A 12,432-nucleotide genomic window follows, 5' to 3' on the forward strand; every position below is an offset into this window, starting at 1 on the left:
GTGGGCTGTAGGGGTATAAAGCCCCCCAGCATTGTGAGTATGTAGTGGAGCAGTGAAGCTGTGTTCTCTGGATTGATGGTTCTCAATCCACTGCTTTTGGGATAAGCTGGGGAGTTGGGGGTGAGGTGGGGTGGGGTGGTGATCATCCTGAAAAACTTGACTTCGCCAACTTGATTTAAGAAGAAACAGTGAATGAGCATGTGTCCAAATACTTTTGTCCCTATAGTGTACTTTCGATTGTATAGTTTATAATAGTTAAAACACAGAAAACATTATGATGCAACATAATATCAGCAAGCTACCAAATGTCCTTTTATACATATCCACTACACAAATCGATAATCACACACACACACACACAATCACACACACACATTCAGAAGTTAAGCAAACACGCCTAGACACAAACGCAGAAGTAAGACTCGCATGGGTTAAACAGGTGAGTGCCCCTGGACCTCTGCTATTGACCCCCTGCTTTGGCTGTGTCATAAGTTCATCCGTTTAATTAAGCCAAGTCCAGTCACCACGCATGTCCTTGCAATGAAGGGTCAGGAGCGGGGTCTTGGAGGCCAAAGTTCAGGCACGCTCAGGGCCTCCAGAAAGTGTCCTGGAGCGGTGTGAACAGAGACAGCGTGAAGGTGATACAACGGCAAGGCTGAATACATATCGCCAGCTCCTGACAGCTCCACCCAGAGCAGGTCTTATCTGGAAGACGTGCGGGTTAGTCATGTACGAGCCGAGCATGGGGAAACAGAACATCTCCAAAACACGGATACCGCGGGTCCCGGGAGGAATAGGCAAGAAGGGGAGGGAGAGGGAAAAAAAAAAAAAAACGAGGGATAAATAATGGATGCCGTTCCTGAGGAGACGGAGGCGGCCGTGGGGTACACGGTGTGTGAACACCAGCCACTACCTTGGCCCGCATGTCACCTTGAACTGGAACTGACTCCAAATCAACACTCCACCATCGACTTACTCTGGCACTAGGACTGTGGAGGAAGACTTCCAACTAATGGAAAAAGCATGGCTTTAAAAACCCTTAAAGATGTCTGGTTTGATGTGTCAGGTATGATGACAGCCTGCTAGGTTGCAGTTAAAGCAGTTGAGGGTCTAAATACTAAAGTTTACACAGTTTGAACTGGAAGTCTGAACTCGGTATGTGCTTTTGGCCATTTCTACTGTAAGATAGTTCGACCTGAGTATCCACAGATTGAGACCCAGATGAACAAATGAACGTTTCTAGGACATGGATACATTTCATAGAGATCAAGATCTTCTTCTCTGGATTTAAAGACCTCTGTCTTAAGCTTTGTGAATATTAAAATAATATTACAACATGCAAACCCCCACTCAACCCTCAACCAGCAAAAAAATTTTATTACCTAACATACACCCTTAAAAAACAAGGCTTTTTCATGGGCCTTTTAGCAAACCATGTGAACGCATAAATGGGCCTTTGCCTAAATGGGCCTTTACTTCATATGCAAGAAGACAAACTGGGTCTATACACTGATCAGCCATAACATTAACACCACTGACAGGTGAAAAACATTGATTATCTTCATCTACAGTGGCATCTATGTGTCAAGGGGTGGATATAGCAGGCAGCAAGCAGGACAAATGGGCAAGCATAAGAATGTGAGCCACTTTGGCAAGAACCAAACTGACACCTCTTGTGGGGTATTTCAGGTATGCAGTGGGCATTGCTTATGATGGCACGAAGGGGACGTATGCAATATTAGCCAGGTGGTATTAATGTTGTGGCTGATTGGCATTTTCAGTACTATACAGAACCATTTTTGCTTAGAATGTACAGTCAATTATTCAAGGATGTAGATCTGGAGCTCATCTTTAAACTCCAGGCTTGTTTGTCAGACACTATTCTTAAGCTTATCATTCCTGGCGCACTAATCCAATACTGACGCTTATTAAACAGCTCAATTATCAGCCATATGCGACTGATCCACATCTGATACTGTTTCTTAGTCATGGCTGTTAGAAAATAGTGCAATTATGTAAAACTATGCAATATTACAAAGCCTGAAATACTACAAACCAAGAGCAGCAGCATCAAACAACTATATAATCCTATACAGAAATAAAGTGTGACTGCTAAAAGACTTTCTTAAAAATTATTATTATTTATTAAAAAAGGTTACTGGATCAGTATTCAGCACTGGGTGACCAAATGTTTAAAATATGGTGTTGTGAGAGAAAAGGCCAGATATTATATTAAACGCACATATTTGTCACTGTACTATGTACAGCAAAATGTGTCCTCTACATCTTACCAATCTGTAGTAGTGAAAACACACACACACACACACACACACACACACACACACATACACACACACACACACACACACACAAGTTAACTAGGGGCAGTGAGCACACACATCCCCACACAAGCCTTACTCAAGGGCCCAACAGTGGCAGCTTGCCGAGCCCGGGTATCGAACCTACAACCCTGTCATCAGTAGCCCGGAGCTCTAACCGCCGAGCCACCACTGCCCACCAACTATTCAGCAACTATACTAAAACTAATATGTAGAAATATGTGGAAAAACCATATCAGCCATAACATTAAAACCACGGATAAAGTGAAAAGCACTGATCATCTGGTTACAGTGGTCAGCACCAACCAACACTGGCAATGTCTTGTGGGGTTTATTTCTCAACAGGTAAAAGACGTTTTGGCAGCATGATAGGGATGTTATGACTTACCGGTGTAGATTTTAATGCTTCAGTTGGTGTAGCATCATTTTCCAGTTTATTCATTAGGTAGGGTCTACTACTAGAGCATACTAGGCTTAGGTAACCATTTTTACTATTACTTTATCCATATTCTATCCATACGATATTCATGTTTCTAAGGACACACATCTACCCTAAATGATGCCTGATTTTACCAGTGTTCACTAGGGCATTGTCAAATACACCTACAGTAGAGTTAAGCCACTCAGCTTGTCTGATCAGCAAGCACTAAAGCTAAAAACAAACAATCCATAGATCATCACTGTCCAATGAAAAACATGTATCTCCAAAATAGTGACTTTACAGGAGAAGGCAACAACGTTCTCAACCTTGAATGGAGGTCAAAGTTAAATAACAATAAGAGTTTAGCCCAAGTAATTTAGAGCATTTCTATTGGTCTATTCATCCAGACTTACTCACAGTGCGCAGAGCAGCTACAGGGTTCAAACCATGGAGAAAACTAAAAACAGATTGAAGCTTCATTGGACAGCAGCGCTATTCAATTGAGTTCAATATGAGTGCAAACTGGCTGGGTCAGTGATACACACCGTGGCTACTAGGATCCTCTGCAGTCATTACAGTGCAAAAAGATCGTTCACTGTCTTTCCCTTGCATTTGGAACTGTAACACACACCTCCAAAATATTTCCCTCACCTTGACACAGAACAGGACAGGGAGCCGTAAATGCAAAGAAGTGGTCTAATACAGATCCCTGACCTTCTGCTAGAGAAATAAAACATTGTCTAGATGATGTACAAAAAGAGAAACAGAGCGAAGCGCTGCACTCAAAGCGTTCAATAAACTCATGCCACCGCCGCAAGGATCTGACACTTAAAGTTCTGCAGGCACTTAAGAAATGAATAAACGAACGACTCAGAGAGAGCGAGAGCAGTGGGAGAAAAGAGGAACACTCGGCGCGAACGAGCTGAGCTGCTGCCGCTCCAATGCCTTACGCAGGCCTAACTCTCTCTCTCTCTCTCTCTTTTTCTCTCTCTCAGAACAAAAAAGCAACAATAAGAAATCTGAGGGAGGAAAAAAAAAGAAGAAAAAGTGAGAGAAAAAAATTATTCTAGTCATTTAGAAAAACGGCTCTTTTCCCCCTGGGGCTGGGGCCCTAAGCCTGTCCCGGTTAGGCCTGAATGAAATCTTTGGAAGCTTCTTAAGCCCTGAATGTGGGTTTTGTTCCTGCTATTCCTTCGCTTGGCTGACAGAAAATAGGTAACTGGATTAGGCCTCAAATTCAGAGTAAAGTGAACTCCCAAAAAACTTCTGTATGCCACCCCCACCTCTCTGTGTCTCTCTCTCGCTCTCTCTCGCCCCCTCTCTTTCTCGTCCACCCGGCCTCTCCAGAGACACTAGACGTGGGCCGTTGGGGCTGTGATCTTTCAGAGTGGTGGGAGATTATGCAGGAGCACTATGAACCCCCCCAGGGGGGGCCCCCCAAAAAAGTAAGAGTGCTAAAGGCAGTTAAGGGCTCCTTAACGAGGGTAAGGAAGCGTATTAATCAACTCAACTCTGGCCAGGACCGAGCTTGCCGGGCTCGCCGGAGCGACGTGCAGGTGGTCCGACGCTCGGCGGGAAGTCAAGGAGGGGAGGAGAGGGGCCTGAGCCTGGCACAATAGCGCTATAAAAGATTAAAAAGTCCCGGAGAATGAGAGTGGGTGCGGCCCCGCCCCCTACTCTAGGCCCTGAGAGGATGGGTGGAGAAGAGGGAAAAACACACATGCGAATTCGCAAATACAAACACACACATGCACACGCCTCAGAGCTGAGCGTTCACAGAGACATACGGCAGCAGGTACGATGCAAGCACACAAAGCGGTGGATTCCATTCAGCTGCAACGTGGCTAATAGGTGGAATCACCTTTGTAGCCCAAGCAATATACACAATATGGACAAAAGTATTGGGACACAACTCTTATTTAATGAATTCAGATGTTGCATTCAGTCATATTGCCACAGGTGTTTGCATTTACATTACATGTACATTTAAAGCATTTAGCAGACACTCTTAACCAGAGAGATTTATAAAAAAGTGCTTTGCTGTTTACTCTGAAAAATATCCTTAGCTAGTTTGTATAGACTAGGATCCAAAAGATCCCTCTAAGCTTAGATGCTACTAAATACAGAAGTCAGTATGGAGACCACAATACTCTACACTACACAGTCTGCGCTTGAAGACAGTGAGCGACTCTGCCGTTCGGACACCCATGAGAACTTCGCCCCACCACTTCGGTGCAGGACAGGAAAAAGCCTGGACGCTCGTCTTCCGTAGATCTTAAAGGATGGCGGCTCAAGCCGAGCCGTGCTCGAAGCTGGAAGGGCTCTTGATACTGATCAGCTTTTGATCACTGCCATCAAGTACAGAGAGGCTGGTCCAGTCTTTGGCTTTGTAGGCCGGCGTCAGGGTTTTGAATCTGATGCGAGCAGCAGCTACAGGAAGCCAGTGAAAAGAGAACGCAGCAGAGGAGGTACATGGCCGAACTTAGAGGCGTTGAAGACGTTGAACCCGTTGCCATATAAAACCAAGCACCTAGCCTAGCAGTCTGCCAAGTTGACTGACTGGCTTCATGTGCCTGTGCTTCATGGAAGATCCAGCTCCAGCCTCGATTGGTATCTGCGATCAGCTAATCAAGCTAAAAGTCTACCAGTGATGAGTTTCGGCCTCAAAAGCACTGATCAGTCCATCTCTATATAATGCCTTCCAGTATTGGGAAGGGATTTTTTTACCATATATCGCCCACCCTTACCATCCTGTACCATGCTGCACTGAATGGGACTGGGAACAAGCATGAGGGTGTGTGTGTGTACGTGTGGTCACACACACAGGTCACCGGCACCTGAGCAGAGCCGTCATCTCAACCACAAGAGAGTACATGTTGTGCGTGTTTGAGATATTCTCTTAAATGGCCCAATCGATTATGAATGATACACTCCTGGCAAATAATTGAAAACAGAGAATTCAGATGACAATAAAACGCCTGAAGGTAAAAAGACAGAAGAGCTAGTTAGCATACTTTAGGTGGACCCACCACAGCATGAAACAGAGTTTCAAAGTCTCGAAGTGTGCTGGCAACTTCTAACAGCAACACACAGCCTGTTGTAAATGCAGAGGATTATGAATTTTTAGAGAGTACAGCAACTTTCTGCTGCGTTCAGAAGTTTATACCGCTTCTTTCGCTTCGACGTTCTCCTAAAGGAATTCTGTGTGGGCAAACATATGTAAGTCTGCTCCAGTCTCACATGTGCGGCCCACAGTTGCTAGCTGTCCTTGTGCTGGTTCCTCCGCTGCTGTCCTGCATGTATAATGCAAGCGTGTTGGAAAGGAGGTCCTGCTTAATGTGGTCAGAGTGAAGAATACTGCATGGCCCCCTGCAGAATTGAGGGGGGGGGGAGAAGGAAAAAAAGCCTTGGCTCTAACGATCTCACGCTGCTAGCATTACAAAGTGCAAAAGGTTCTGGGGACGGGATGGAGGGAGGGGAGAAAGTGAGAGAGAGACGGAGGGAGAGAGAGATGCCTCATTATAGGAATCCTAAACTATTCCAGCTGAAATATTTATTGAGACATTAATATGGGTTCTCTCCTTCATCTCCTCTAAGGATGAAGCTCTTCTCACGCGTCCTTGCCTTCACTCACTCTCTCACTGCCTCCATCTCTTCCACCCACTCTCCACTGTGACCACAGCAGCGCATGAAGATGTCAGCAGGAGTAAGTACAGCTCCTATCCATATTGACAAGGTGTTTTCCCTCATCGGCGGCGTTCAGCAGCAGAACGTGCTCTCAACACGTATAGTGGTGATGAAAACGGCTCGGAGAGCTACGTCAAAGTGAGAAAACGGCTGTAGCGCCACGGAATCACAATCGCAAGGATTCACACTCGCTGATGGCCATTTCACAGAATTCCTTGTCTACTTTTTACAGTGCGAGAGGAAAGGAAGAACGAAGCTGGAACAGGTTTCCTTCTGTTCCTTCAAAAACAGAATGAAAAAATGATTAAAAAAATAAATAAATAAATAAATAATGAATTAAAATAAAAGAAACTTTTTAAAAATGCAAAACAGGTAGTGCTATAGTCTGAATACAATAATCAAACTTGATTTGATACATGATAAATGTTTTGATACAGCAGATATAAGTAGGGAGCCACAGAGTTGAGAGGAGCCAGCTGAGGTGGTAAGGGCATCACCTCCCATTGGAGGTGCACCGGGCAGGACCAACTGGGAGAAGGCCCTGGAACCGCTGGAGGGATTATATCTCCCTGCTGGCCTGGGAGCGTTTGGATCCCCCCGAGCAGGAACTGGAAAAATTTGCCCTACTACCACTGCAACCCTGAATTGGGTTAAGTGAATAAGAAGATGAGCGATGAGAAAACGAAGGCTTTTTGCCTAAGGCTGGACAATATGTAAAAATATTATTTTACACCATATTTTCACCAAGTTTATGGCAATATTTTGACACACAGATAAAATGCCCGTCATGCCCTTTACTTAAAAATTGCTACTCAATACACAGTACAAGGACGCTTGCAGTGGTCAGTACCTACCAGAAATGGTCCAAGAAAGGACAACAAGTGAACTGGTGACAGGGTCATTAGCTCATTGATGTACCACCCTTATTATTGTACTGTATTACTGTGCTGTATTGTGTAACTGCTACTGGCCTGCTAAATTACCTTCGGGGTTAATAAAGTATCTGTCTGTCTGTCCATCCATCTGTCCATCCATCTGTCCATACATCTGTCCATACATCTGTCCATACATCTATCCATACATCTATCCATATATCTATCTGTCTGTCTGTCTGTCTGTCTCTTTATCTGTCTCTCTATCTGTCTAATATATCTATCTGTCTAGAATGTAGTCTTCTGTCACTCTCATTCTGGCTTGTTGATGTAACAGAAGATATGGAAGGGGTAAAGGAAATAAACTGGCTCCAAGTGGTCTAGCGGACTGAGGCGCTGCCACGGTGAACTAAAGATTACTGGTCCAATTCCTGGGTCATGCTGCCTGCCATCAACAGCCAGAGTGTGGCAGTTCGAAAAAGAGGTGGTGACTGGTTGCACATGTATCAGAGGAAGCATGTCTCAGTCCTCACCCTCCCAGTGTCAGGACACACGTGATGGGGGGAGTACTAAAGTGTGGGTTGGGTAATTGGATAAACAAAAAACAAATGTATACAGTACGTATCATTTACCACATTTTAGAATGTAAAATATCATAAAATATTCGAGGCTTTATGCAACTCTAATGTGTACAGTGCAATTGCATGCATGCTAGAGGCATAGTGTCAGCACAGCTATGATTTAAGGTCAATATCTGGTTCAATTTTTGATATTCTGTGTGTTGAAAAAATGCTGACACTCACTACACTCTAACGCTCTAACTACACTTTATTAATCAGGCACTGCCTCATATAAAATAACCTCTTTTAATAATAAAATAACCTCCCAGATAAACCCTAAAAAAAGAAACCTCTGGAAATCATAAGCGATTTAGCCAGCCAGCCTCTCCCTTAATGCCCACTTTACCCTGACAGGATTTACCCTCACTGACTGGCATTGCCATAAGAGCTGATAAATAACAGCGGGATTGGGAATAGACTGAGGAGCGTATCTGAGATTTTCAGTGTTATGTGATGCTCATCATTTACTTAGTATCAAAACTTCTCCAAGTATCGTGGTGTAATACTTCCTCCTCTTCATCATCCACCCCTGTGTTCCTCATCGGCACTGCTCTGCGGCAGAATGCACTCTCAACACGTACTGCAGCGAAGAAAACGGCTCAGAGAGTAACGTCAAAGTGAGAAAGCGGCTGAAGTGCCAAAAATCGCAAAGATTCACACTCGCTGATGGCCATTTCACAGAATTCCCTGTCTGCTTTTTACCGTGTGTGCGTGTAAGTGAAAAAAGGAAGAAAGCCCGTCATTTGGGCCGCGTTAGAACGTCCTGCTGCAGAGTGAATTCATTAAAGTAAGTGAAGGGTGTCAGAGTGGGCTTGCTGTTGATAGTTTGCTCATCATTAAGCCGGCTTGTTTACAGAGGCTGAGGAAGCGCGAGGTACGGAGCGTTTTACGCCAGTGTGATGATAATAATGCAGATAATTATACTTCTCCATGCAGTGTGTGTGTGTGTGTGTGTGAGTGAAGGTAGCACTGGAAGTGCGCTGACAGCTCACACACCACTTCTGTCACAGTGGTAACTGACAAAGTAGGGTATAGTGATGTGTCTAACATGTGTGCACACACACAACAACACACACCCACAGACACACACACACACACACACACACACACACACACACACACACACACACATACACACAGGTAGTGGTCAATCAACCAGCAGTAAAACAAAGCCGTGAGATTGTGGCTTTGAGCTCTCTCTGGTTTCCTCATTCCAGCTCTGCAGAGCTTTTAGTCTGAGTTGATTCAGCTCTGTGATCTGGCAGAATCCATTGTCCAGCAGAAACCCAGAGTGTGTGTACACATGCACGTGTGTGTGTGAGAGAGAGAGAGAGACATTAACTGTTGTGATCCAGAGGAACTCTGATGAGAGTGATCTAACAAAGATTTAAATAAAGAGAAGGGGGGGGTTACAGAAATAAAAGAGAAAAATGGAAATGGAGAGAGTGAGTGTGATAAAAGAGAAAGAGAGAGAGAGAGAGAGAGAGAGAGAGAGAGAGAGAGAGAGAGAGAGAGAGAAATAGAGCGCACAAGACAGAGATAAAAAACGGAGAGAGAAGAGTTAGCAAGAGAGCTATACAATATAAAGAGAAAGCAAATCAAGCAGAGAGAGAATTAGAGAAAGCGAGAAAGAGTGCAAGAGTTAAAAAGACAGAGTGAGAGAGAGCGAGAGATCTAGAACATATAACGAGTGAGATAAACTGAAATAGAGAGAGACAGAAAAAGCAGAGTGAGAGAGAGAACAGAGGAAGGGGAAAAAAGACTGACAGCGAGAGCAAGAGAAAGCAGGAAAGAGCAAGAGTTAAAAAACAAAGTGAGAGAGAAGAGAGAGTTAAGAAAAAAAAAGAGCAAGAAAGTTAATATAAAAAGAACGAGATAAACAGAGTCAGAGAGAGAGAGAGAGAGAGAGAGAGAGAGAAAGTCCATCAAAAAGAAGTGAACGACTGAAAAGTGAGAGCGAAGCAAAGGGCTTTCTAGACGCACACACTCACACACACAGTTTCAAGCTGGACCTCTGCCAAACACTCTAGACACACACATACACACTGAGCCTGACCACACACACGTGTGGCCCTCTCACTCAACTCCACTAAACCCTCTCTCGCCCTGTGTTTCACCCTCCCTTCTCTCTCTTTCTCTCGCTCTCTCTCTCTCTCTCTCTCTCCCTCTCTCTCAGCACTCCCCCCCCTCTCTCTCTCTCTCTCGCCCCCTCACTCACCCGTATGGGGATGCGCTCGGTCTCTCTCTCCTTCTGCGGGTTGCGGTACTTCTCATAGAAGTCTTTCTTCTTCTTCCCTTCTCTCTCCTCCCTGCGCTCGCGCTTCTCCGCCGGCTCGTCCGAGGCGTCGGCAGCGCTCTGCTCAGCGCCGGGAACCTTCTCCACCTCCAGGAAGTTCTCGTTGGGGTTCAACACCATCACTCCATAACCCTCCTGAGACACACACACACACACACAAACAAGCAGAGACATAATCAACACACAGCCAAAAAAGCGTCCACATCATCAGTAAGACTGTAGTAAGCATGGTCCCGCAGAAGTTGCCATTACCACCACAACAGCAGAGTGAGAGAGAGAGAGAGAGAGAGAGAGAGAGAGAGAGAGAGAAAGAGTGAGAGAGAGAGTGGCAATGAGAGACAGTGAGTAAGAGAGAGAGAGAGAGAGGGTCCTGAAGGGCACACATCAGTCAGTGTTATTAAGGCTCAGACAGAGCTGGGCTGTGAGTAACTGTGCTTACAGCATTTCCTGCAGTTTCCCACATATTTTATTTTATTTATTTATTTAAACAATATTTTTACTGGCAAATCTGACAACTTTCATTGGTTTAAAAATGCAACACAAACAACTCAAATAACTGAAAATGAGGATGTTTGTATGGTGGAAATGAAAGGTAAGTGACGCAGTAAAGCTGCAGTAAAACTGCTTTTACTCTGAAAGCACCGCACTGGACCAACGCAGAGCCAACTTCCTCCTGATTTTGAATCCAGACAAACAGAAGCAATATTTTACACCCAGTTACACACACTGCTCCACTTTTCACTGCATATGACCAAAATATCCATGCTCCAAAGAGCTCTCTAAAATCAGGCAGAGTCACCCTGTGTGCAGCTAAGTGAATCAGGTAAGAGAGGACTGTTGATCAAGAGCTGTACTGTGATTAAACGATGGGCGTGCGACAGTTAAAGACACTAAGACAAATCCAGAAGTCTGATTAAGAGCAAAACACACACAGCAACAGCGAGCAGCTCCTCTGATACTGCAGACAACAGCAGAGCAGAGCAGAGCAGAGAGCGTCCACACAGCACGGTGTGAGCGGCTCGCACGGCCACTTCACACTCTCTCTCTACCTCTCTCTCTCTTTCTGTGTGTGTGCAGGACTGGGTGAAACTTCGACCTGCCTTTACCAGGAGCTCACCCTGCTACTGCTGTAACTGACTAACTGTGTCCCGGGACCTCAGTGATAAATATAGCCCCTCATGTACGGCACCAGCAGAGGCAAAGCAGCCTCTACACGGACCTACAAGACCTGAAAAGACTGCTTCTCTTTCTTTAGGAGATTGGAAATAAAATACTAGAACTAGAAATAAAAAAAGGCTAGAATAATCTGTTAAGCTATTAAGCTTATTTTAGGAAGTTAACCCAAAATTTAAAAAGGTAATTAAAATAATAATAATAATAATAATAATAAAAATAAAAGACAGTTCACTGTAACTTAAACAATATCACAAAAAGGCTGTAAACCTAATGTTGAAAAAATTAATGATTAAATAATTAATTAAATAAATAAAAGTATAGGGGAAATAAATACATAGATAAATAAATGTAAAACAATAAATGTTTTAATAATTAACTGAATAAAGAATTAAATAAATAAACACACTTTAAATTCACTAAAAAAAAAAAGAAAAAACAAACAGACAGAAATAACAATTAATAAAGCTAAGAAATGTATTTTATTTAAAATAAATAAATAAATAAATAAATAAATAACTTTAAATGAACCACAGCTTAAGCATTGCCATTTTTACCAGATGATCTGGGCGGACCCAACATAAATAAAGGTCTTAGGACTTGCAGGAGACGTGCATTAAAAATTTAAATTGCATTCGGCTGCAACAAAGACGCCAACAAAGCCAGTGTCATTTTCAAGGGGCTAATTAAAAATTAAGCATCTGTCAATAACTTGCGATCATAATTAGATCACATGATGAAGCGCAGACAAAGCACTTTCACATTCTAATCAATACTAATAAACTCCCACTGCCCTTCTGTTCTGTCTGCTGTGCAAGTGCAACTAATAACGCAAGAAAAAGTAATTACTACTAATAACGTCATTAAAGCGAACAAAAATACTAATAAAATATTACAAACAGCCCCGTCACATTTACGAGTGTTAATCAAGCAAAAGAAAACGCAGAGCATTGTTTAAAAAAAAAGACAGTAAAAACTAATTGTGATCAATAATTAAAGGAAATAAAGGTAGAAATAAAACTAT

The 12,432-nt window shown here is 43.5% G+C and overlaps 1 protein-coding gene across 2 annotated transcripts in view; it reads right to left on the reverse strand.

The window, feature by feature from the left end:
- The window catches only part of arb2a (ARB2 cotranscriptional regulator A), a 232,725-nt gene that overhangs the window by 129,336 nt on the left and 90,957 nt on the right, over window positions 1-12,432 (reverse strand). For both annotated transcript variants that reach the window (XM_072664476.1, XM_072664477.1), the window contains exon 7: window positions 10,158-10,370. In XM_072664476.1, coding sequence (XP_072520577.1) covers window positions 10,158-10,370 — 213 coding nt within the window. The remainder of the gene's footprint in view (window positions 1-10,157; window positions 10,371-12,432) is intronic.

Source organism: Salminus brasiliensis, chromosome 20 (genome assembly GCF_030463535.1).
Source record: "Salminus brasiliensis chromosome 20, fSalBra1.hap2, whole genome shotgun sequence".
Taxonomy (NCBI): Eukaryota; Metazoa; Chordata; class Actinopteri; order Characiformes; family Bryconidae; genus Salminus; species Salminus brasiliensis.